Raw genomic sequence first — 27,724 nt, forward strand, 5'->3', positions numbered from 1 at the left:
ACACACAATCCTACAAGGCAGCCCAGTTGGAGTTATGTATTTTTAAGGATTTCAGAATATTTTATCCCCAAGTGCTTTATTCCTTTTATAATAGCAATTTTCCATCCATTTACTTTTTTAATGTATTAAAGAACATCATACTTTTTATCCATTTCTACTTACCTTTTAATGCTATGAAACGTCACTGAGAAGCGCGGACACTGGAGACTCCTTCCACGAACATTTAAATAAACCTCCTTACACAATTTCACATCAACCAAATGATTACATACTTTTTAAAAATATCTGTTTAGTTATATCCCTGTGATTGAGCTGTTACTATGGAAACGTATTAAATTTGTAGCTGCAAAAGTGAAGCCGTATTGACAGACCGGGCAGTTGGATGAGGAACAGGAGCGACCGCGCCGAAGCCTGATGGAAAGGGCTGAAAATAGAGCGTGTTCATTTTCATTGGGTAAAACGTTCAGTCAGAAATTCCGATAGCGGGTTGTATATCAGCGCCTGGAATTCAGGCTAATGATTACCCAGCACATTAGCCTGCTAATTATCTGCTCAATCATGAGCACTGTGTCTTTAGGCATCAGACTTCCCTCACTTCAACTCCTTCTCACTGCAGAGTGGAGTCATTGTGGATACACACTCGTGTACAGTTCAGTGTCCAAGTTTGTGTCCTCGTCAGTTTCTGAGTGAAATAATTCTGCCACTCAAAGACACACCCACAAAATCTCACTCCGATAAAGGTGTGTCCACTCCTGTCCCTCTCAAAGACAAGGCCACACCTGTCCCATTCACATTCTCAAGACACATCCGCTCCTGTTCCATGCAGACACGCCCACACTCGTGTGACTTAAATGCACGCCCTCACCTGTCCCACTCAAAGATAATTCCACACTAACACCACTTAAATACACGCCCTCACCTGTCCCACTCACACCCACACTAGTATCACTTAAATACCTGTGCCACACAAGGGTAATCCCACACCTGTCCCACTCACATGCCCACACTAGTGCCACTTAAATACACATCCTCACCTGTCCCACTCAAAGATGATCCCACACCTGTCCCACTCAGACATGCCCACCTGTTCCAGTTTAAGGTATGCCCACACCTGTGCCACTCAGACACACCCATCTGTCCGACTCCAGCATTCCTTACTCAAGATGCCCGTCACCAATAATAAGAGTTGAATAAAAGTCCACGTTGATATAAAATGTATCCAACAACAAACACACATCTACCTGTTCCACTGAAGGACACTCCCACACCTGTCCCTCTCAAATACAGAATCTGCCACATCCTACTCCAAGGCACCTGTTCCACCTTAATACATCCACACCTATCCCACTTAGACACACCGATGTGTCCCAATTCACCACATCCACCTGTCCAAGTCAGACCCGCCCACACCTGCGCCACTCAGACACACCCATCTGTCCAATTTAGACCCGCCCACACCTGTACCATTGATACACATCCATCTGTCTTTCTCAGATCCACCATCACCACTGATACTTTCACTCGACACACATCAGGCTGCTAAAGTGCAACATCTTACACACACACACACACACACACACACACACACACACACACACACAGGTGTGTGTTGTGTTTCCTGGCAGTTTTTTCATGGTGTGTGTTACCCCTTTTCCACCAAATCAGTTCCAGGGCTGGTTCGGGGCCGGTGCTGGTTCACAACTCGTTCAACTTGCGAGCCAGCTGAGAACCAGTTTGCTTTTCCATAGCTCGGGGTGTTAAGGGAAGCCACGTCATTACGTCGCTGTATACGTCAGTTATGTCGCTACGTTTGCATAAACCTTGGCGCGAATATCGAAGCAAAAACAACACGGAAGAAGCAGCAGCAGCAACAACAACAACAACAACAATAATAATAATGGATGACTTCGCGTTTGTACAGCTGCGGCTGCTTGTCGCTTAAAAATGGCGATCTTTCGCGGTCTTGTTATTGTTGTTGGTCTTAACAACTCCGCCCCCCCCGCTGACGTAAGCGGTTCTTTCCTCTGGCCCAGCAGAGAGTTGGTGCTAGCCTGGAACCGGTTTTTCTGGCCCCAGAGCCAGTTCTTTGTCAGTGGAAACAGAAAACCCGGTTCCAAACTAAGCACTGGCCCCGAACCAGCCCTGGAACTGCTTTGGTGGAAAAGGGGCATGTGTGTGAGAGAGAGAGAGAGTTGTCCCAGAGACACACAGCTCCATCTAGTGGTGCTCTAATGCCATCACAAATTCTAACAGCATACACATCAAGCAAAGCGCGCACACACACACACACACAGGTCTCCCTGCAGAACTATGATGACAGAATATAGATTTTATACAGCAGTGTGACTCAGACCAAGTGTCTCTCATTCCCCTTACCATCCTTCTGTCTTTCTTTCTATTTTTCTGCCTTTCATTTTGTCTCGCTTCTCTCTCTCTCTTTCTCTCCCCCCTTCTGTCTTTCTGTTCTCTTTGGATGGAGTGTAATGAGTAGAAAAGCATTCAGGTTCTGTGGAAGGGAATTGTAACCTACACGTACCCGAGATGGCTGGTGCATGTTTCCTGCAGTCGTTTGACACATCACTTACGCACATCCTCAGAAATGAACAGTATCTTGACGCTGTGTCCCTTGCGAACTAAACAACCAGCCTTGTGTCTCAAATCGCATACTTGTCTGTCTATTCTAGACTGTTATCGAGTACTAACACAAAGCGGTTTTCTGTTAAGGTGAGTGTTTAAACTTTAAAAACCTCTCACATAGAGCTTTTGATAGATTTGAAGACTATTTTGCGTACTGTTCGTGGATTTTGAATGCAAGGTCAGAGTTTTTGATTTGAGACACGGATCACGACGACGGTGGAAAGTTTTAAGAGCTTGTCAGTGTGTTTCACATCTCTGTGCATGAAAATACTAAAAGTTTGATGGTTCAATTTTGAGATCAGAGGGACGCGGGCGTGTGGTTCTGATATGCCCTCTAGTGGATGTCGCTTTTACATCCTCCAGATGTCCATAAAGTACCAGTTTTATATTTCGCTTTAGGTAATGAGTTTGTCTATTCTCACTGTGTGTGTGTGTGTGTGTGTGTGTGATCCTTATGCACTAGGGCAGGAGTTTTCAAAGTGTGGGAGAGTCGGCCCCCCCCTCAGAGAGCAAATAAACAACAGCGCCCCCCCCTTACAATTTTTGTCGTTGCTATACTTAATGTTCCATTCGTATTTAAAAAAAAAAATGGTTGTTGTACACATTTTTATTTTTTTCTTTTACACATTTTAAACATCTGTGCTTTTTAAAACATCTTGTTTTACACATTTTAAACATCTCATAGCATCGTTAGCTAGCACCTCTTGGCAGACAACACACTGGCAGCGGAGCATCTTCAGATCCAGTCCATGAAAATCCAAACTTTAAATAATCGTGGTCATACTTCCTTCTTTTTCCAGTCCCCCAGGATTCCGCCGGCCTTTTTTGTGATTGTTGCGGGCTAAAATGTCTGATGTTGCGGGGGGTTTTCCAAAAAAATTGCGATGAAAGTTGCGGTGTTTTTTAGGTTTTTGTTGCGATTACATTGCGGGAGGAAGTGAAAGTTGCGAGAAATTGTTGCGATTTTCTTTTTGTGATTAAAATTGAGTGATATGTTAAATATTAAATTATTACTGAAAAACTATTGATTAAAAAAAAACAAAGACACTGAGAAATGGTCCTATAAACAACTTTACCAATATAAAAGATGACCAGGACTACAAAAATGCAGAAAAATCGGCTTTACTTATCCAAATGCACCTGTTGGTTCAAAAGTTAAAGTGCAGAGAACCTCACAGCACAACATGAAGTTACCTTAAAATATAATATAAATGCCTCAGCTTTCATGTAAGAAAAAAAACTATTAATACTAGTACTGTGTGCAGGCAGTCTCTCCTGAAGACTAAATTAAACAATAATTATAAACTAATAAAATAAATGGCTCAGGCTTCATAGAAGAAAAAAACAATTTGAACAGAATCTCACAGTATGATGCTGAAGCTGCCTAAACAATGGAAAATAAAATACCATTTTGGCAAAAATATTGGCATCCATTAATTTCTTGTATTAAGTAAAAAAAATAATGTAAAGCGCACACAGTCCTTCACTGTAAACATGTCTTGCACATGCAGTGTTGCCAGATACTGCTGACGTTTTCCAGTCCAAAATATGTTCAAAACCGGCCAAAATGCACTTAAAACCGCCCAATCTGGCAACACTGCGGCGCATGTTTGTCGACGTCACCTCAAGACGACGCCAACGATTGGTCAAATTTGTGGGAAAGTTGCGGTGATTGGGTATAATTGCAACACCGCCCTGAATTCGCGGGGATTGGTTGAATTTGCAAATCGCAACATCGCGAAATCCTGGCGGCTCTGTTTTTTTTTTTTTTTGCTTGGCCCAGACTGTGTCTCCTCACTCACTGTAGCTTTAGGTACTAAAAATCGATCCATTTTGTCTCTGGCAAAGGCTAGCTGAAGTTCGCTAAATGTCTGCAATAGTAACTTATTCTGGTTTATTTTTCCTCACGTTGCGCCCCCCCTGAAGAACTCTGGCGCCCCCCAGGGGAGGCGCGCCCCACACTTTGAAAAGCCCTGCACTAGGGTGCATCAGTTGCCCTCACTTTCATAAAATCTGCTGCATTTTTGTTTGGGTGTTCCTTTTCACCAACAAAGACATCCTGTAAAATTTTTTGACCATATTCAAAAGTCTAATGGTGGCACCATGAGGTTCATTTTTTGCCAAAAAACGCTTATTTTATGTTTTCGCGTAAGGTTTGAATCACAATGTTGGACTCCATTTATTGATTTCTTGTGACCCAGAGATCATGTTAAGAACCTTTGCAAGGGATTGAGAAGCATTAATGTGATTCATAATACATTTGTATTGTTTAAAAGTAGTTGAACAATGATTCAATGAACAGCTAAAACTCAAACTGTGCTTGATAATATATTTAGAATATGTACTAAAAATGTGGATCTAAGATATTTGGTATACTCTATAAGGTGCCATAATGTTTCATGAAAAGTGATCGAAATTTTGTCATAAAATAGCAGCTTTTTCCATAACTTTGAGCTCCTGGTGCCACCATTAAACTTTTGAATTTTGTCAAAATATTTCACCCAGTGTGTTTTCTTACCAAAAGGAACATAAAAACAAAAATGCATCATGATCGGAGGAACTTTTCATTTTTAGGGGGCAACTGATGCACATTATTTTGTACTTCCTGTGTGTGTGTTGCATTGTGTGCTCATATCGATTCGTATATCCTGCAGTCTGTGTACAGTCTGTATCACGCTGGGCTTGCACATACTGTGTGTGTGTGTTTCCAGGCGTATCGTTTCTTGGCCATCAATCAGAAGCTTGGGCTAAGTGGACGGCCAGAGAGACCAGTGGGTTGCATTGGGACTTGTAAGGTACACACACACACACACACACACACACACACACACACACACACACACACAGGTTATTGGCTTAGTGTCCAAAAGCTGTAGTAATGCATATTACAGTTTACAGTGAAATAAGACATCTGTGGCCTTTTTGTTTATTTATTTATTTATTTTAAACGGATGTGGTTGTCATAGCAACAACGAAGCAACACCGCTTCAGAGCGCCTCAGCAGTCGTTTTGCTTACGAGAACACTACAGAAGGTGAAATAAATCCATAAACTTAACACTGTGCTTCAGTTCATCCCACTTATTACATGCGTTCTGATAAATTATTCAGAACAGCAGGAACTCCGCAGTCCTCATCTTTACACTTCGGCTTTATGCTGAGGTAACACATTTGTCCTTCTGAGTGTGTCTGCCGTGTAGAAAAGACCCGGCAAGATAAAATCAGTTATTAGTAGAGTAACACACACACACCGATTTAAAGTCTCCTTGAACCTAAAAGCTTGGTGTTTGTGACTCCTTTTTAACAGCTGCTGCTAATGATTTGTGCGTTGATCTAAACTGATTTGGGGCGGAGCTACGTACAAGTTCATTTTGTGATGTCATTAATAAGCTTCACAGCCTTGTACCAATCACGTCTCAGACTAGAGGTTCACACAAATGTTCAACCCTGAAACCTATACACTAAATGAGGTTGCTATGGTAACAGTGTATTACTTGCTGCATCGTTTAAAAGCAGTTAGCTAGCTAGTTAACCAAGTTAGCTAATTTTAATCATATTAAGCTGTTAGAGGTGGACTTGGGCATGTTCCTAATTTGCATATTCATAGATGCTGGTGCAAAAGTGCAAGAAGTGGTTTTTTTTTTTGTGCTTTTATTTCTTATAACATTTTGAACATGCTTCTGTGTTGTCAGATTTATCGCATCCTGGGGAAGACCGTGGTGTGTTACCCCATCGTTTTTGACCTCAGCGACTTCTACCTGTCTCAGGATGTCATGCTGCTGATCGATGACATTAAGGTGAGTTGCTGTGATGTCACACCTGGCCAAAGATTTGGGTCATGTGATCTGTTCAAGAAATGCTAAACTAAAATCATTTATATTCATATAGAATTATATTCAGACACGTGTGTGTGTGTGTGTGTGTGTGTGTACAGAACGCCTTACAGTTCATTAAGCAGTGCTGGAAGATGCCGGGCCGCCCGCTGTTCCTCGTTCTCATCAGAGAGGATAACATCAAGTACGACTCGCTTTATAACCAGTCGCACTCATTAAAATGTACAGCTTTTCATTCTTTTATGGTTTTAACTGTTTAATGTCTCTCGGTGTCCTGTAGGGGGAGCCGATTCAACCCCGTACTGGACATGCTGGCCTCGTTCAAGAAGGGTAATATCGGAGGGGTCAAAGTTCATGTTGACAGGCTTCAGGTGAGCTCCTGAATATTTTCTACCTGGAAGTTTAGTCCGAAACAATGTCCAGATGATATAAGGACAAAAATGAGATGTTTATGAGTGGTGATGTTTTTAAATTATAATGCAATTTAATGTCTGATTAATCCAATTAGTGATTAATCTATTAATCCAGTACGTGATTAATAAGGATGAATATGACCAGGGATATAAACCCTCTTGTGATATTCTTTTTATACACTTTCAATATCTTTAACTGTAATTGTGTAAAGTGTGAACTGTTTTTTGTCTATTTCCTTAAGCAAATTAAAAAAAAAAGAAATATTTTAATTGATTTAAGTTTGAGTGCTGATATAATAACCATGATGATGTTTGTATTTTTAATCTGTCTTGAACTGGTACTTGAACAGTGTGTGTGTGTGTGTGTGTGTGTGTGTGTAGACTCTGATCTCCGGAGCTATGGTTGAACAGCTGGATTTTCTGCGCGTCAACGAAGCAGAGTAACAACCAGCCTGATGATGATGATGATGATAATAATAATAATAATAATATGTAAAAAAAGGAATCAGCTGAGACGAGTTTAGTGTGCAATATTTTTAGTCACTGCCTAAAAGTGGAGCTCCTGATGAGTTTATGAGCAAAATATTTTCAAGGGCACAAAATCAACCGAAATATAATAATATTATTATTATTATAGCATATGAACCATCGATGCAGTACCATATTCTCTTAAGTATGGAGCTTCACTCTGCTATAACATTTTTATATTTTTAGTCGTAAGTACCGTATTGGCTCGAATATAAGACGGTGTTTTTGTTGTAAAAAATAGCTCTTAAAAAGGGGGGTCGTCTTAAATTCGCGGACTAGACAAAATGCCGCCAAAAACGAAAGTGAAAGTGAGGACAGTGATAGTGAGCAAAGTGAGGCTGAGGATCTCTGTGCTGAGTAGCTGTAATTTAGCAAACTACCTTTTCCATAGTTTCAGTTGTTTATTATTGTAAACCTTAATGTATTGTTTAATGCATTGTTTAAAGCATTTGCACTGTTCTGCAAATTTATTCCATATACCCGTAGGCTATGGGAAGTTAATGCATTGACATTCTGAAGTTTATGAACTTTCAATCTAAACCTGACAAATTTGTTGAATTAATGCAATTTAAATGTTTTAATTTGGCTTGTCTAGTAGCCTGCAGTTTAGCCTCTTTTTTTACTTCTATGAAAAGTGTTCACGGAAATGAGACTGAAATGACCTCTATTTAAATGTGAAAAACAAAAGCCTCTAATTTTAAACAGAATTTTGAAATAAATACGCTTTATATGAATGAACATTTGGTCTTCAAAAAACTTTTTCCCCAAAGATGAACTTGGAAAAGGGGGGGTCGTCTTACATTCAGGGTCGTCTTATATTCGGGCCAATACGGTCATATTTTGCCATTGGATTGTGGACTCTAATCCGAATCGAATTCCTTGTTGTGATTCATGTTTCTCCTCTTTGAAGGATTTCCGAGTTTAAGAGTTTCGAGGAGCTGGAGCTGCCCAAACACTCGAAGGTGAAGCGTCAATCGAGTACGCCGAACGCCTCGGACCTCGAGCAGCAACCCGAGATCGAAATCGAAGAGTGGAAGAACAAATCCACACATGAGATCCTGCAGAAGTTCAACGTGAGTCTCGCGTGAATCATTTAGCGGAGTTGATTAAAGTGATGTAGCGTTGTCTTATAATGTGTGTGTGTGTGTGTGTGTGTGTGTGTGTGTGTGTGTTTCCTGTCAGGACTGTGGCTGTCTCGCCAGCCAGGCGCAGCTCGCTAGCGTTCTCCTGAAGAAAGAAGGGCCAGACTTCTTCAGCAAAGATGGTACACACACACACACACACACACACACACACACACACACACATTTATAATATACATGCTTATACTGTGTCTAGCTAACGTATAAATGCGTTAGCGTCTATATAATAAATAAATAGATGCACAGACCGACAGATACCTTAAACTTTACCACATCAGTAATTTATACGTTTTCTTTGTTAAACACAACATTTTTATATCCGGTGATTAGATGATGTGGAGCATCTGCAATACTGTGTTCCTGTGAATCAGCTGTTGCTATGGAAACAGTAATGCATTAGAGTGAGCGCATTAATCCGGACCATGCTGTTCTACAAAAAATAAATTACCCCTTTCTGACCAATCGGATTCAAGAACTCAGCTGTGCTGTGGTAGAAAAGATGAGTAATCTTGTCTCACTGCTCTTTTGTGTGTGTGTGTGTGTGTGTGTGTGTGTGTGTTCAGAGTTCCTGAAGGCCGAGATGGAGCGGATCTACAGGAGAGCAGGCAGCAGGAAACTCTGGTCAGACTTCACTACTTCTTCTCTTCACACACAACTGAATATTAACTTCTTCCTCAAAGCCTTAATGCTGCCTATAAGTATGTGCCCCCTGACCATCAGACCTATATGCCATCATTCCAGATTTATTCCCTCTTAACTGTCAGAGTAAGCTTCACTCTTCCAGGAAGGATCTCCACTAGATTTTGGGGCGTGGCTGTGGGGATTTTGTGTTCATTCATCTAGAAGAGCATTAGTGAGTTCATTAGTGAGGGCTCTGTGCGGGACGCTCGAGTTCCTCACGCCAACCTTCACACACCATGTCTTCGTGGAGCTTGGAGCAGGTTTGGGTCTCCGAGTGAAGGGAAACTAAAGCTACAGCGTACAAAGATTCTGTACAGTCGTGTCCTAGAACTGCATGTGGGTGTGAGGGTCAGGGTGCACAAAACATCGTATATTCAGCCATTTCGTCCATTTCTAATAATAATAATAATTGCGTAAACATTTATAATAAATACTGGAGGGTTTGTTTTATTTAATGCAGTGAGTTCAATATTCAGTACAGTTTTATTTGTGATATTGTCACAAAGCAGCTTTACAGAAATCTCTATAAATTCAGGATTTACATTTTAAATGTGTAAATTGATCACTTTCAAACTGTAGTGCATATTTTTGAAAAGATATGAAAGTTTTTTTTTTTTAATAAAAAACATTAAAACAAAAAGCACCTGCTCACATAAATATAAACACGTTGGATTTTATCCAGGAGCAAGCGGCTTCTTTTACAGTGCGACACATACTATTACATTTATAACAATGCATTTATTGTTTGTTTAATTAACTAACTAATTAACTAATTAGTTAATCACACCCTTTATTAGTCAAGTGATGGAGCTGGAAATCACAAAACAGGAAAGTTCGAGGCACTAGCATGAAATCACCATGTGTCAACATTTACCTTCTCTTATTTGTTCTTTCTGTCTTTTCATTGAAATCTCAGTCTCTCCTGTAAAAATGAAATTAATTTTCGAACATGTTAACCTGGCGTAGGATGGCGGTGCGTTGCGCAGCAGCCGCTACCCGGAAGTTCGCCAGTTCTATAGCTCCTCATATAACAACCCTGTTGGTCCACAGTAAACAGGTAACGCGCTGTGAGAGTGTCGCTGCTTCTGCATGCTTCATTTTACACTGTATTTGTCGAACCTGTGAGTGAAACATCAAGTTTTTCATTAACAGGAGAGCACGCTTCACTGATGAGCTGCAGCAGTGGTGGTAATGATGATGCATTTTACATCAATTCCCACCTGTGATTATTGGGTTCTTGTGTATATTAGATCAATACCTGAAGCTAACAAAACCAGACCTGCCAACCGTTACAGACGTGTGTAGGAGCTCGGACGGAGTACGCTGATACGAGTTTTCACTCACAAATCACTCAATGTTTTTCTCCCCAATAAAATTGTCAGATGAGCCTGTGACTCTAGAATGACTGCAGTGACTTGTGTAGGTGTATTCAACTCTCTGATCGAAGCCCCGCCCCTTTCCACACATTTCATGTTAATAATATTCATCTTGTCCCAATAAACATATTTTAGAAATGTGTTGATTAACAAAGCAAGATCGTTGATGTGCTAACTTGTGTTTGTTTGTTTAAGAGATATTTATTTAACCTTTATGTAAGGAGTCACCAGTGTCAGCACTCTGTAACAGTCACAGCACTTTGAGAAACTTATCAGGAAGCTTTAACAGAAAACTACGGTGGCTCTGAAGGGCAAATCACAACCACCAAGCAGAAAACAAGACACGACTGATTTCTACCAGAAATAATAGGAAAAAGGAATATGGACAAAGTTCCACGCAAATTTCTCGAAGCTCGTAACCACAAGCACTGCAGAAGTTCATCAGTATGTATTCTGCAACCTTCTTCCAACAATTAGGGCAAGACATCGCATTATCAAAGAGTAGCCTTTGACATGTTTAAATAATATTGGCTGGTGTTGAGTGGTCTATCAGATGTATTCCATTCAGCTAGCATGATGGTGAAACTTGTCTTCAACCCATTCAATATCATGCTAGCTGAATGGAATCTATCTGATAGACTACGAAAAAAAGCCAGCCAATATTATTATTATCCAGACACGTTCCTTTCGGGTGTTCAGCGCGTCTTTCAAAATTCTCAAAAGCTTTCGTATTTAATGAAGCAAACCTGGTGGCCATGTTCATTTACAAATTGTCCCAGTCGCTCGCTAGGACGGAAGTTTTCCGTCTCTGACGTGTGACGTCATGTCTTGTGCAGTATCGTAAACTGTATTCAACGCTCATTCTCCATTGGGCATACTTGCCAACCCTCCCGATTTCGGCGGGAGGCTCCCGATTTCAGCCTCCGCCTCCCGATTGTATTTGTTAAAAACTGGATAATCTCCCGGCTTGGGGAAATCCCGACCGCCAAGTTAAAAATACTCCAGATTATGTCCAATCAGAATCGTATGAGAAACACTGCTGACATCAATTGATTTTTAACCAATCAGTGAACAGAACGACAGTCACTTCTGTAATGTAGGATTCACCCAGGCTGTCCGACATTTTTTACAAGCAGTCGTTCATCATGGCCACTAAACCCAATACCACACGGCAAAAATATGAATGCAAATCCCAGGTTGCATGGGAGAATGAATTTCCATGGATAAGCAAATGTTCGACCAGCCAGTTACACATTTTAAGTTAAAGATACCTTAAATCAGAATATAATGGACATCTGAGTGTGAAATTAAACTAGTCTTCCGTACCATTTCAGAAACAAACTGTACAACTTCTAAAGCATTTAGTGAAATTTTGCATGACAGAATGTGTTTGTTGAGTGTATTTGAATAGTGTGGGAGTGTCTTAGTGCTATTTTGAATTTATGTTTGAAAAAGTTTTAAGTGAAAGTTTACAAGTGAATTATCTGTAAAGTGATTTTGATCGAGTTTTGAGGTTTTAAGTGAAAGATTACTAGTGAGTGTGTTTTGGTCGGACTAAAATTTTGCATTCGAGTGAATTTCTTTGTGGAATATATTTTGATAGTATGATCATATTTATAGTGCCATTTTTACATTTTGTTTGAAAACTTTCAGTCAAAGTTTGCAAATGAGCAAATTCCTTCGCTGCATTCCGAGAGGATTTTGATCGGATTTCTAGCGCTTTTTAAAAATTCTGTTGGAAAGTGTTTAGTGAGAGAGATGCATTTTAGTCGCACTAAGACAGTGCAGTATTTATTTAATTGAGTTGTTACTATTTTGGTTAAATCTTATTAAAATGTAATTTATATATGATATTATAGTTCTCTGTATTTGTACATGAGCTTACAGAAGGAAAACACATTTGATGCAATGCAATAATACTTTCATTCACTGTGACTATTTGAAGAAATGATAAACATTCTTCTAAAGCATCACTTGTTATTTTCTGTGGGTCTCTGTATGGATACAATATTCAGGCAGGAGATTTTTCAGCTAAAAATCTGATTTAAGACTTCCCTTTCATTGTTATTATATTAAAATTCAAGACGAGTATTATTTCAGATTTTTCACTCTGAGCTCTCAGTCTCAGGCCTGATACATGAATCCCATAACCTATAGGAATTGATAGAACAATATCAACAATTCAAAAACTCTTTAATTGTATAAATTTCAAATGGTTTGCAATTAATTGGGATCCACTGTTTTTATCGTTTCAACCGCGCATCAGACCCTCATCCAATTGAAAATGTCGTTCACGCACTTTTCTCCCCCATGAGAATTTTGAAAAGTTGGCAAGTATGATTGGGTAGAGTGACGTAATACACGTAGGATAAGCGATATGCTAACAATATTGCATGCTATCAAACCAAATGAATGAAACCTGCTAGAAGGGAATAGAACACGTGTTTTTATTCCATCGAAAAAGTGTCCTGTATGGATAATAATTCCCGATATTCCGTATTCTCATGTCCTGGTTGCGTTACCATTTGTGAGGCCTGAGACCAAATGGCATGTGTGGTGCATTTCCTTCCAGTTAAAAAAAAAAAAAAAAACGGACAGTGCGTTCATCCAGTCAGTGACTATCCTTGTCATTAGCAGGTTCCTACCGTTTCCCATAGAAGTGAATGTCGTTGCGTTTTCTGCTTTGTGGTTGTGTTTTTGGTTTTGCTGTTGTGTTTTTAGTGATTTGCCCTTCAAGGCCACCGTATGAAACCAGTCTTCACCAGTTTACACTTTCTTGTTTCTCCGTAAAATGTCAGGTTAAGCTGTTTATTTATTTAAAGAGAGGGATGCACACTGGTGAGGGATTGACTGTAACGCAGATATAACACAAGTGAGAACAGGAATTAACTTTACTCTCAGCCGTTCCACAACATTAAATCTGACTAAAAACCATTAAAATGTGTGATGCATGTTTACATCGTGAGACATTTCTCCTTACGTATTCAAAATGTACTTCATGTCTTTTGCATTTCACTTGGGACCTGCAGATTACTTCTCTTCTGTGTTGGCAGCTCTGGAAATAATAATAATAATAATAATAATAATAATAATAATCAGGGAAACGCAGTTTATGAGGAAAGATTGTAGCTTTGGAAAACTGATGGAGAGATTAAGCGATAGTCAAGGACTAAAGAAGAATGGGAATCAAAGAGAAAAAAATTAATTCAACTTGCATGTATAATTTTTCATCTTTTTCATTAAGTGAAGCGTGTTCATTGTCGTGCTGAGCTTCACGCCCTCGCCACGTCCCCATTGCTCCTTTTTATGATTATTCATTTAATTCTATTTAAATTTTTTGTGTGTGTATATAGAACAAGAGAGCTGGGTGATATGGAAAAGATATGAGATCAGTATTTTAGGAAATGCTGAGAATTAAAACAGAAGTAACGAGTCACTTTTTTTATATCAAAGAGGGATTTTTTTTTCCCTGCTGAGAGCTTACATATCAAATATTTATTAAATATATACCGTAATAAGTTAAAAAAAATATCGATAGTGTTAGACCAAATTACACTTATTTATGTAACCGGTATGATAATCCCCGCCTCCTGTTTTCTGATTGGTTACACCACTATCAAGCTATCCAGTGATATGATATACACTATATTGCCAAAAGTATTCGCTCACCTGCCTTGACTCACATATGAGCTTAAGTGACATCCCATTCCTAATCCATAGGGTTCAATATGACGTCGGTCCACCCTTTGCAGCTAGAACAGCTTCAACTCTTCTGGGAAGGCTGTCCACAAGGTTTAGGAGTGTTTATGGGAATTTTTGACCATTCTTCCAGAAGCGCGTTTGTGAGGTCACACACTGATGTTGGACGAGAAGGCCTGGCTCTCAGTCTCCGCTCTAATTCATCCCAAAGGTGTTCTATCGGGTTGAGGTCAGGACTCTGTGCAGGCCAGTCAAGTTCATCCACACCAGACTCTGTCATCCATGTCTTTATGGACCTTGCTTTGTGCACTGGTCATGTTGTAAGAGGAAGGGGCCAGCTCCAAACTGTAAAAACAGTCTGCATGCCGAGGGGCTTGATTTTATACACCTGTGGCCATGGAAGTGATTGGAACACCTGATTCCAATAAATTGGATGGGTGAGCAAATACTTTTGGCAATATAGTGTATATACTTTTTAAAAATAGCCTCACTAAGTCGGCGTGTGTAAACTGAGATTATCGCCCAGCTCTGAGTGTATGTATGTGTCCTCTACTAAAAGCACATATGTCTACATCTCATAAATTAGTGAACATTAAAATACTTATGCTGGAGTCCGTTATACGATTTAAAGGTATAATTTGAGAATCGTTCACTGAGACGAAGGAACAGTCGGACAAGAATTCCCACTGCGCGTTTGTCATTCAGCGCTGCGTCCTGCCTGAGGGACGAACCTGAGAATGCTAATGGCTCATTGTGAAGGCAGTGTGTGTAGGGAACGCTCGTTAATTTGGCCAGTTATTAAAATGCACGCATGGCTGAGCGAGGAGACGGAGGGACAGCGAGCAGCCTGTGATGGCGGTGTAAATAAAGCTCATAATAAAGTGTTCAGGAAGTTAATAATGGCACTTCAGGATCGTTTACGAATACTAATTCTTGCACCAAACCAGTTGCAATTTAGACATCAACTTGTTTTAGCAGCACAGGTCCTAAAATTCAGGATCTGAAGTTGTGTTCAATTTTGCTAATTGTTCTTACTCACAGTTAGAGATGGCACGATACCATTTTTTATTTCCTGATAATGATATCGATACTGGAATTGAGTATCACTGATATCAATACCTATCTGATTCCCCCCCCCCGTTCCTTTTCATATTTTTGCTGATAAATGAGTTACACAGACCTTCAGCTTTTTTATTCAGTTAAACTCCTCCACTTTCACTGCAAATATAATAAAGTATAGATGTACGGTAATAAAATCAATCCAAACAAAGAACTACAGTCACCTGTCTGTGTATAAGCACTTCCTGTTGGGGAAAAAAAAAAAAACAAAGTTAAATTTTCTTCCACATCCAATTCAAATTTTTTTTCCATTTGTTAAAGGATCGGACCAATTCCTCAAATCAGACTGAACTTTTTTTTTTTTTTTTGTATCGATACTAATCCTAGATATCGTATCACTGCCATCTCTACATGCAGTATTAAAAGAAGCAAAAGATTTCACAAATACTCAATTTGACACAAATAATTGACTCACTCCAGTGTATTAAATGAACAACTTCCTGCTGTTTTAAGGCCTGTTGTTGTTCCTGTTCAGACAGGCTGTGAGTGTTAACCCGTGTGGGATGTGTTTCTGTTCACCAGGTCCGTTGTCCGTCTCGCTGCCAGTCTCTTAACTAAGCTAGTGGACAGCCTTGCGCCGAGTATTACTAGTGTTTTAGTGCATGGCAAGCAGGTAAGTGGGAACCAAAACCAGGAGGTCAAAGAACCAAGTTTAAACATTCATAGTGGTAGGATTTTTAACTTGTGTATTAAAAAAAAAAAACATTTTAATGTTCACTGGTCATTTGTATGTTGTTCATGTATGTATTTTTCGCTAAATTTACAGAACTGCATGTTTCACGTTAAATCTCTAACTGTCTCTACACTGCTAATGCAGCTTATCACACCGCTAATGTTGCTGATTTATTGTTCGGGGTGAGACGATACGGTGATGGAGGTAGTGCATTAGTGAACAGCTGAAAATAGCTAGGTAATACATTTAAAATAAATCCCATCCTCTTTTTTCTAAACTAGTTTACATTTCAGACGTCTCGCAAATTTGTCATAAAACTATACAAGTAGTTTATCAAAGCGATGTAGAAACACAGCCTTGTCTAATTTTTTTTTTTTTTTTATTTAAAGCTAGACTGCCTTTCAGATTTTTCAAGTGTAGGGCATAAAAAGAATTTTCCCAACACCCAATTATTTTTGTTTAGTGACCGAAAGCTACTGAATTCGAATCACAGACTTCCAATTTTATTAGCTTTTTATTAAACATAAGTTAAAGAATTTATCTCCACATGGGCATAAATTCTCCGCTATTTTTTCCTGCTTCACCATGACCCAATTCAAGATACTACGTCATGCATCACATCACGTGGTAGGCTTTCCCCGTTCACGCAAGGCATTGTGGGATGCAAATTTGAAACAGGAGAGAAAAATGGAGGACGTGAGTGTGCGAATGAAACGTGAAAGACCAACTACAGTAACGGAAAGAAAGCGAGAAGAAAAGACGTTATGTTATATACGAAGGAAAGGAAATGCAGGACCAAACTAATAAATATGGGCGCTCAGCGAGCACCTCGGTGTGATCAGCTGTTCGTTTAGCGACAGAATGATGGAACTGTCAGTGCACGCTCAAAGGGAAACCTGTAGATGGCAGTAATGCGACACTGTGGATGCCAGCTGCCGTAAAACCCAAAAGAAGAAGAAGAAGGTAAACCTGCGCATGCGCACACGGACTTCCTCTGTCTGCTTGACTGCGCCAAGCGAGCGATTTCATGCACATTATTTGCTTTAATCCCCTCAAATTAATTAAATAACTTCCCAGCCACAGAATGGCCTGATATTTTGTCAGATATTACAGAAATAAACATATATCACAATCACCACATTTCAGACGGAACTAAATTTCACCGATTTTATGAAATTGAAAGGCCGTCTAGCTTTAAAATAATACAAGACCACAGAGATTTGGAGTCCTCACAGATTTGTGAGGACTCCTGTGTTTTGTTTTGTTTTTGGGGGGGGGCGGGCCTCATTTATCAAACATCATGTGTAAATGTTTTCATGGCCAAATCCAACTAAAAGTTCACACCAGATTAAAAAAAAAAACCCAACACTTTTTGATTTTCTTCATACTCAGACACTTTGTACTGTATGTTAATAAACCCCAATCAGCTGTGAATTACAAAGCCCATTCATTTGTGGATGTCCATTTAGCCACGCCCACAAAGCTCCATAAAAGGCAAGAGAGCTGAAAATGGCGACTAAATAGTGAAATGGTGCCTTCTGAGCGTGGCATTCACTAAATCTTCCAGTAATGCAACTCAGCAACTGCAGCGAATCAGCTACCACACACACACACACACACACACGCGCGTGCACTCACTCCTCCTTTTATAGGATGCTATTACTTTTATCCTAATTGATTGGCTCATCTTAATTGTCTGGTTGATTAACTGACGATGTTTATTAAATTGTGATGTAATTGTAAGTGATTAAAACTTAAGCATTATGTGTATAAACTCACAGTATCTCATCGACACTGATGTGATTTGAGTTTGATTTATTGTGCCCATATTCGTGCGTCTCCTGATATGTAAATGGATGCAGACATTATTCATAACTAACGGCCTTTTCATGAACACCATATTTCTTGCATAAATTCTCTTGTGAAATATTTATGAATAAATTCACTCGTATCTTGTCTGATAAATGAGGTCTAATATGGGAAAGGAAATGTGCAGTTTAATTCATTTTATCATACAGAATTCTCAGTATTCATAACGTGGAAAGCTTTAAAATGAGTTAATTTAGCTCATTACAGTTGAGTCATCAGACCTCGACATTTCTGTCTTAATTCCTTTGTCAGAATTCCTTTGATTCGTTCAGGATCATGGTACATCACCATACTGGCGTATCGTCCCACCCCTTATCCAGTGTGTGTTTAGTATGCGTGTGTGGTGTTTACTGTACACTCTACATCCTCTGATGTGTCTTGTGCTCTCTCTATCCCAACTCCAGCTGGTTTCTATTTATTTATTTATTTAAGTTCTATGCCATTTCTCCGATTAATTGCATTAGATTAACTTCAGGCCTCTTTTTCCCCTCCGATAGTCCTGGACTGATTTATTAACCTGAATTTCCCAGAGGATGAAATCTGCATATAGATTGTGTCCTCAAGCCCATATTTTTTAATGGTTTATCGTCTGAAACAGTTTTGTTCTGAAAATGGGTCGTTCCACATCGCCAGCGGAGGTTTGAGTCCCGCAGGCTGCAGTGCTTAAGCCTTGGAGACAAGGCTTAGAAAAATAAAAATAAAAAAAGGGTTCAGGACCTTCTCTGGGTTTTTCTGCTCACAAATCTACCTGCTGTCTGTTGGACAAATTGTGGGTCACAGGTCTGAGTTTAAAAGCACTCTGGTTGGAATATTAAAATGATGCAGTGACACATTTTATTCAAATTAAGAAATGCAAAGTTTAACGGGGAAAAATACGGAGACGGCTGCTGTTATGAACTTTCGGCTTTGGCAGCGTTTCATTGGTTCAGTGCTGAATTAGTTTGGAGAAATTGGACACATCAGAGTATGGATTTAATAATTTAGCATCAGCAATTAACAATTTTGAAAATTGACCGTTGTTGTTGATGATGTCCCAGGTGACTCTGGGTCTTTTTGGACACGAGGAGGAGGTGATCTCGAACCCGCTGTCTCCGGCTGTCATTAAGGACATTATTTACAGGAAGTGCAGTCCTCACGGCGAGCGAGAAGCCGTGCTGCAGCAGGAACTCGTCATCCACATCGGCTGGATCATCTCCAACAACCCCGAGTTGTTCAGCGGCATGCTCAAGATCCGCATCGGGTAACAAACCAACACATTTATACAATCATTAAAAAAAAAACCTTCACTTTAATTCTTTTAAAAGACCAACCATCTTCATGACCCAGAAAAGAAATGTCGTATCTAGTTACACCACAGTGCTGTTGAATTCTGCATTCTGATTGGTCAGAAGCTGTTGATTAATTTTCCATAACAGCAGCTCTGACAGTAGTGCAGCTGCAAATCACAGGTTTATATTCATTAATGCACTCGTTCTGATGTCTCTGATAAATGTTTTCGTTTCTGTAGTAACATAGGAATGTGTTTATCGTTTCTGGAAGGAGTCTCCAGTGTCAGCGCTTTGTAACAGTCAGATGTAAAGCTGTAACTAACGCTACGTTCACACTGCAAGGCTTAATGCTCAATTCCGATTTTTTTGTGAAATCCGATTTTTTTTGTGAGGTCGTTCACATTAACAAATATATGCGACTTGTATGTGATCCTCAGTATGAACGAAAAGCGACCTAAAAGTGTTCCGCATGCGCACTGCAGGATACGACGACGTCACACGCAGTGAGCATGGCCAGTGTTTACGGAAGTAAAACCGCCCGGTTGCGGTATGACCCATCCAATCTAGCTTGAATAGCTGCATCCCCCCAAATGGAAATCAGCTCCCTAACCTCTGCGTCCTTCCATTGAGAAGATTCAGAACCTTCACAGCCCGAAGCGTCCCTCGCATTGATGTCATGCGCAGCGGCGCAGATACGTTTTTTGAACTGAGGGGGGACAAAAAACTGGGGGGGACAAAAAACTGGGGGGGACAAAGCTGCCAACAAACCAACCCCAACATGCCTGTCAAACTTGTTGTTAGTAACCATAGCAACCAAGCTCGAGCTCGCAACCTGTGCAGTCTGCGCAGCTCAACCAACCGAATATCAGTCTTTGTTTTGTTTTATGTGAGTTGTTGCAACTATGTATACACTGCTGTGCACCTCAATAAACCGAATGGTAATTAGTCTTTTGATTTTTCCGTGAGGTTTGCCTTATGCAAAGAAAGACAGCATAGACGTTTTTTCCTCCCTATAAGTAGGGGGGACCGAACGAGGTGAATTTAAATATGACTCGTCCCACCCTCTATCTGCGCCCGTGATTATGCGCCATGTTGTTGTAACTTTTTTGAGAGACCCGCCGCCTACTTCAGCGCAGGATAGTGACGTTTGTGGCTTGTTGATGACGTGTAAGTCGGATGAATGCGACCTGGCGGTTCAGACTGAAGTCGCATATGAAAAGAGCGGATAAGAATCGGAATTAGGACCACATATCCAAACGGCCTGGGTCGGATTTGAAAAAATCGGATCTGTGTCGTTCATATTGTCAATAAAAGATCGGATACAGGTCACATATGGGCGAAAAGATCGGATTTGAGTCACTTCAGCCTGCAGTGTGAACGTAGCAGTTTTCTGACCTTCATGACGGAGGAGTTTACACTCTGAGGTTTCTCGGTAACATGACAAGCTGCGGCGTTATTTTTTTGGCCTATTAACTTCGTGAAAGGGAAAAAAAAAGGCTTTGGTGAAGGAACGACTGTTTACAGCTGCTTTAACGTGGTTTCACAGAGGTTCCACAATATTAACTTGAACTATAAAAACGATAAAAAGTATGAAATTTCATTCTTTAATAAAAAAAAAAGTGTGACGTAGAGATTGCAGAGGAATAAAACACTGACGTGCAGTTTCTCCTGTAACTCCACTTCAGAACAGCAGCCTGTCTGATTGATTGATTATTAGTTCATCCGGCTGACTGGTGATGAGTTTATGCCATCATGTGTTGTCCATCGTCCGTCTGATGTCGTCCACATTTCATGAAAATCGCTTCTTCTCTCTCAATTCTTCACTGATTTTTATTCTTTTTGGCAGGAAGGTAGGTCTGCCCGGGGTGCGTATAGCTTCTACCCAAATTTGCACAATTGTAATTAATAATGAAGATATGGGGACTTCCGGTTTGCAGCCAGCGAGGATGGACATGCAAGCGTGAAGTCCAGGCGTACCTCCACGGTTGCGTTTATTTTCCGTTAAACTTTTCAAAACCATGAAACTAAAACCCTAGAAAGTAATTGACTCTTTGTCGTGGCACATGGCACAGTATAACTTAAGGGGTCTTAAGGATATTACACCGCTGTCTAAGCGAACAGCCAGACCCGCGCACACAACCAAAATGGCGACCGGCTCTCCTAAAGGTGAAAGCCCTACTCTTGATGCAGTGATGGCAGCCATTCAGGAAAGTAAGGAAGAGATATCAAGACAGATTGATGCTAAAACAACTTCCATCCAGTCCTCACTCTCTAAGATTGAAACGGCGATGTCAACACTAGCGGACCAAGTCGAAGAAATGAAGGGACGCGTATCAGCAAATGAAGATGATAAATTAAGATGCCACCATGCATATTGGGAAACTGGAGAAGGAGGTACAGTCCCTCAAAGATAAAGTGGGCGACTTGGAGAACAGGAGCCGGCGTAACAACATCCGCATACTCGGGCTCCCTGAGGAGGCCGAAGGCCGCGATGCTGCGGGGTTTTTGGAGCGAGTCATACCGGAAATCCTTGGTATCGAAAACTTTCCTACCCCCATTACCTGTGAAAGAGCTCACTGCCTGGGAAAACCCCCCACCGGCAGAGGGGACACGCCGAGGCCGAGACCCATGGTCGCAAAGCTCCTCAACTTTAAGAACAAGGAGAAAATAATGCGCCTTGTCAGATATCATTACGATAACAGCAGGGTTTACATCTTCCCAGTCTGCAATGCCTTTAAGGATGTTAAAAAGAGCCTTCGGACAAGAGGAATTGCTTATTCCCTGCATCATCCAGCCAACTACGGATTACGCATGAGGGCAACATCAGATGGTTTGCATTGCCTTCCGCAGCGGCGGACTTTTTGAAAACTATTGATGATAATAACTGACCGAGCAGCTGAGATGTCACAACAGTATATGCACCGGGGACTCCCACCTGGCTGCTCCACCTGCACTGCTGTGACGCGGAGGGGAGGTTACGCGCAAGTTAACATGCGGTCTATAAAGAGGGCTCATACATAACTTTTGAGATCTGTCTACTACTGAGTAGGATAGAAATCATTGTCTTAAGAGCCCCGCTCAATTTCCACACTGTTTACAATGACTTTGCCCAAACGCGGTGACTAGTGGACAGTCTGAACTCGCGTGAAGCTGTCTGTCGTAACGCAAAGCGACTCTGGCTAGATTTGTGTTTAAACCCTGCATTACATCTGTTCTGTTCCTGGTCCCACTTCAGACGTGTGGAAAAGACGGTCCCGGTTCCGGGTGGACGTTTAGACTTTTGTTTAATACGGTAATAACAAAAATAGTGGCTGTATCCAGCTGACCTTTTGAAACATACGTTCACTTTTTATTTTGAGTAGCAGGAAAATTATTATTATTATAATAACAATGATTATTATTGTTGTTATTACTATTATTTTATTTATTTATTTAATTTGTTTATTTTAATTATTTATTTATCTATCTATATCTTTCTTCTTCGCTCCCCTTATTTCTTATGTCCACCAATATTTACTTACTTTGACCACCCTTCTTACTGTAGTTATTTATTGGCTGTTGGTGGTGTTGCTAATATTATAATTATTATTTCATTTATTTATCTTTTTACTTGTGTACCTTAGTGGTATTATTTACTTATTTGTTTTCTTTAATTCAGTAAAATATAATAGGAGAACCAGGGAGCATAGATCACCAGCATGGGTCAGATAATCATTTAACTCTGTTCCCCTTCTACATGCCATTCCCTTTATAAGCCACTGGATCATGCTATACTTCTCATCTGCTTCACGCTGAGCTACCAAATCTCATGTTTATGCTTTAAATTCTAGCAATATATATTTTTTAATTTCTTCCTCTTTCTTCTTCTTTCTTTTTGATATATAACTGCTTCTTGATATTTGCACCATTGTTTGATGCTTAATATATATATTTTTCTAACTGTTGAGAGGTTGTGTAGAGAGAGTAGAGAGTTTCCTACCCAATGGTATTGTTTATTACTAAGGGTATCAATGGGTGGGTCGCATATGGGGGTTTGGTACGGTTTTTATTTAAAAGCACAGCTACTCACCTAACTTTCATTTTATATGTAAGCACTGAGGCTCCCAATATTCTTAAGTTGCATCTGTTACTAAGATATGACTAGCCAACTAAACTTAATTTCTTTGAATGTCAGGGGAATCAATTCTCCGATTAAGAGGAGGAAAATTTTGACGTACTTAAAGAGACAGTCCATTGATGTTGCATTTATTCAAGAAACTCACCTTTCCGATGCAGAGCATATCAAACTAAGGAGAGATTGGGTGGGACACGTCTACCACTCCTCATTCAACACAAAAGCTAGGGGGGTTGCCATCCTTATTAATAAAAAAATTGAACTTCAAATTAACATCAATAGAAAAAGATAGTACTGGAAGATTTGTTTTGGTTAAGGGTGAATTGTACTCCAATCGGGTTACACTTGTTAATATATATGGCCCCAACCACGACGATCCTGCTTTTTTTGAATGACCTTGTATTAAAACTTGCAACTGCTGAGGGGCACTGTTTGGTTGGTGGTGACTTCAGTTTGGTATTGGACCCCAATTTAGATCGATCCACGCCAAGATCTCTTAATCACTCTAAGGCTGCTTTAATTCTGCTCGGGGGGATGAGGGATTTGGGACTGTGAGATATTTGGCGGCAACTTAACCTAAAAGCTAAAGACTTTTCATTCTTTTCAAATGTTCACAAATCGTATTCCAGAATTGACATGTTTCTAATACCCTACAATATGGCCGCCAGGGTCACTGATTGCTCTTATCCATCAGGTACATTGTCCGATCATAATCCTATAAAAATAACCTGGGAGATTGATACAACACAATCGAAACCCTTTACTTGGAGGTTTAAATCCTATATGCTGAAGGACCCTGAATTTATTAGATTTATGAGCGCTTACATTGATGTATTTATGGAAACGAATATTAATTCCTCATCTCATGCTTTTATATGGGAGGCCTTAAAAGCGTATATGAGAGGCCAGATCCTATCGTATAGCTCTCATAAGATCAGAGAAAAAAAGAAAACTCTCGCAAATTTGGAAAACAAAATAAGAGACCTGGAGCGTGATCATGCTCACACTAAAAGTGAAGTGGTGCTCAATACCTTGTCTTTAAAACGGATTCAATATAATAACTTGTGTACTAATAAGGCTGAAGCTGATTTAGCTAGGACCAGCTATCATTACTATGAATTTGGTGACAAAACCAGCAAGCTACTAGCTTGGCAAATTAAAAGGGAAGAAAACGAAAAAACTATACATTCTGTTATCACAGACGATGAAAGATCCGTTTTTGAATCCACATGATATCAATCGTGAATTTCAATTATTCTATGAGACACTATATAAGACAGAACATGGGATTGAGAACACCAAAGCAATGACATATTTTTAAGTTCATTAACCCTGCCTAAATTAGACCCTGTTGATAAAAACTGCCTGGATGCTAATATATCTGAAAATGAGGTTCTTGATGCTATGAAATCCCTCCAAAATAATAAAGCCCCTGGGCCAGATGGCTTTCCAATTTAATTCTTTAAAACCTTTTCTGATAAGCTTATAACCCCTTTCACAAACATGATCAACGAAGCACTGACTAATAAAACTCTCCCTAAATCTTTGGAATTGGCTACGATAATTTTGCTACCAAAACCAGGAAAGGATCGCCAAAAATGTACTTCTTATCATCCTCTCAGTCTTCCGAACTCGGACTATGAAATTTTATCAAAGTTAACTGCATTAAGATTGGAATGTATAATCCCCAAAATTATTAATGCTGATCAGACAGGTTTTGTTAAAAATCGATATGGATCGGACAATGTGCGTAGACTTTTTCATATAATTGAAGCAGCCCACTCACAAAAGGACCCCATGCTAATACTGTCAATGGACGCGGAAAAGGCGTTCGACAGGATCGAACCCAGCTTTCTCTTTCAAGCTCTTGAAGCGATGAATTTTGGAACTAAATTTATTTACTACATTAAAACACTGTTCAACGGCCCTAAAGCAAAAATTTTAACAAATGGGGTCTTATCGGATATCTTCTCACTATCCAGGGGGGTCCGTCAGGGCTGCCCCTGCTCTCCATTGTTGTTCTTGATAGCCATAGAACCTCTGGCTATTGCTATTCGCTCTAACAACACAATTACTGGTATTAGATTTGGGACAAGTGAGCATAAACTGGCTTTGTATGCAGATGACCTATTAGCCTTTGTGGGTGATCCTGCAAAATCCCCCCCCCCCCCCCCCCCCCCTTACAATATTTCCAGCAGTACAGTGCAGCTTCTGGCTATAAACCTTACGAAAAGTGAGGTCCTGCCCTTAAACATACAGTATCAAGAACTTAACCAAACCTTTGCAATGGTGCCCCAGTGGACTTAAATACTTGGGCATAGAAATTCAAACCTCTGTAGATAAAACCTTTAAAGAAAATTATATCAGTCTCTTAGACCAGGTTAAAATAGATTTACAAAACTGGAGGGACCTTCCGTTATCACTAATTGGCAGAGTTAATCTAATTAAGATGTGCATCCTCCCCAAATTCTTATCTTTTCCAATGCATCCCATTTAAAGTACCCAAATTTTTCTTTGATGACCCTAAATAAATCTTTATGTAGTTTTCTTTGGAAAGGTAAATCCCCCAGAGTCAAATTATCAACTCTTCAGGCTCCGTACTCTAAAGGAGGGTTAAATCTTCCCAATTTTAGATGCTACTACCTTGCAGCTCAGGTTCGCTCAGTATGGTGCTGGCTACATGGGGACAAATGTGTGGCAAGATGGCTCCCTATTGAATAACACCAATTAAAACGTGTTCCGTTGAGGTCTCTTCCTTTCCTAACCTCTAAGAAAATACTCCTAAACGTTACTAAGAACCCTATCATTTTGAACTCTTTCTCTGCATGGTGTGAAGCTCATGCTGTCATCGGTCTGAACATCTCTCTGTTTCGTAAAACTGCTCTATGTGATAATCCCAACATTTCCCGTCAGATTACAGATGGAATATTGAGCAATTGGGTGAGTAAGGGCATAAAAGCAGTTGAAGATCTGTATATCCAAGATGAATTTTCAAACTTTCAACAACTGATAGAGAAATTCAAACTACCCAAACATAACTTATTTAAATATTTTCAGATTAGGCACTGGATCCGCAATAACTGTTCAGACTTCCCTCATATCCCCCCGGAATCCCCGTTTGAAAAACTTTGTGTGAAACATTAAACACTAGTAAAGGGGTGATATCTGCTATTTTATGTTATTTTAAATAATAACCTTACAATATATAGTAAGATTAATACAAAGAAGAAATGGGAATCAGATCTTAAAGGGGAACAGAGGGCAATATATAGAGTAAATATAACAATAAAACACACATTAACGAACCTTATTCAAGACTTACAAAAGTTTTTTTTGTTCTAAGGTTGGAAAGTTATAGTGTTTTGAAAGTAGCTCGAGCAAACTATTTCCGCAGTTTGAACAGCCCGCCATGATATTAATTTTATCCAATCAGAATGCACATTCATTTTCTCTGCATAACACTCATGACGCATGTATGTGCCCAGTTGTGTTGGCTCATTGAGGTTGGGAATAGCACGTGTGAATCGGAAAGTAGGATGAATTGTAAGTGATCGGCTACACAATGCCACAGTGTGTTGCTTTCGGGTGTAATAACAGGACCGATGGAAAGCATAACGATCCTCCAGACGTGTCTTTTGCGGGATCTCTTCGTATGATTCGACAGAGCTGTCGCTTTCACTTGATGCGCCCGACGCCATGATTACATGCTTCTCTCCTAGTGCAGTGGGTAGGGCTGACGTCACGGTCTTTTAAAAATGGCGACTCTTGTGCCGTTTAGCGTACCGACTATTATATTTACAATTACCAAGATATTTCGTTGTTTTCTAGTATATAAATTTGATAGAATACTTAAGAATACGTTACTTTGTCACATCAGCAACTGTATATATTATATTTGGTACCCCTTTAACATAAGATACAACGATAATGACTGGTGTAATATCCTTGAAATCTCTCAATCAGTACTAATCTCAACAAAACACAGGCAAATACAGTTTAATATATTTAATAGAACTTATTATACTCCATATAGACTGCACGAAATACACCACAACTCCTCTCCAGATTATCAGAGATGTAGAACCTGTGAGGGGGACTTGCTTCATATGCTTTGGAAATGTCCTAGCTTGGAAACCTATTGGAAATACATCATTAATATAGCTTCAAAAACTACAAATGTCAAGATTCCCCCTGACCTGAGGATATGGATTCTGGGAGATATACAAACTCTAGATGTAAGCGTTACTAAAAAATATTTCATATTACTTGCGGGTACAGCTGGTAAAAAATGTATTTTGCAGAATTGGAAATCAGAGTTTCCTCCATTGCAGAGACAATGGTTAAATGAATTAACATCCTACAGCACACCTGAAA

The 27,724-nt window shown here is 39.9% G+C and overlaps 1 protein-coding gene across 3 annotated transcripts in view; it reads left to right on the forward strand.

The window, feature by feature from the left end:
• phkb (phosphorylase kinase, beta) overlaps positions 1-27,724 on the forward strand; it is a 123,414-nt gene that overhangs the window by 84,263 nt on the left and 11,427 nt on the right. For 2 of the 3 annotated variants that reach the window (XM_060911641.1, XM_060911639.1), the window contains 10 exons: positions 5,349-5,432; positions 6,328-6,432; positions 6,570-6,652; positions 6,749-6,839; positions 7,263-7,321; positions 8,320-8,482; positions 8,592-8,673; positions 9,115-9,172; positions 15,949-16,039; positions 19,006-19,208. In XM_060911641.1, the coding sequence (XP_060767624.1) occupies positions 5,349-5,432; positions 6,328-6,432; positions 6,570-6,652; positions 6,749-6,839; positions 7,263-7,321; positions 8,320-8,482; positions 8,592-8,673; positions 9,115-9,172; positions 15,949-16,039; positions 19,006-19,208 (1,019 nt within the window). Of the gene's footprint in view, positions 1-5,348; positions 5,433-6,327; positions 6,433-6,569; positions 6,653-6,748; positions 6,840-7,262; positions 7,322-8,319; positions 8,483-8,591; positions 8,674-9,114; positions 9,173-10,198; positions 10,290-15,948; positions 16,040-19,005; positions 19,209-27,724 lie in introns of all 3 variants that reach the window. The other variant, XM_060911640.1, reaches the window with a different exon arrangement.

The sequence above is a fragment of the Neoarius graeffei genome, chromosome 27 (assembly GCF_027579695.1).
Source record: "Neoarius graeffei isolate fNeoGra1 chromosome 27, fNeoGra1.pri, whole genome shotgun sequence".
Classification (NCBI taxonomy): domain Eukaryota; kingdom Metazoa; phylum Chordata; class Actinopteri; order Siluriformes; family Ariidae; genus Neoarius; species Neoarius graeffei.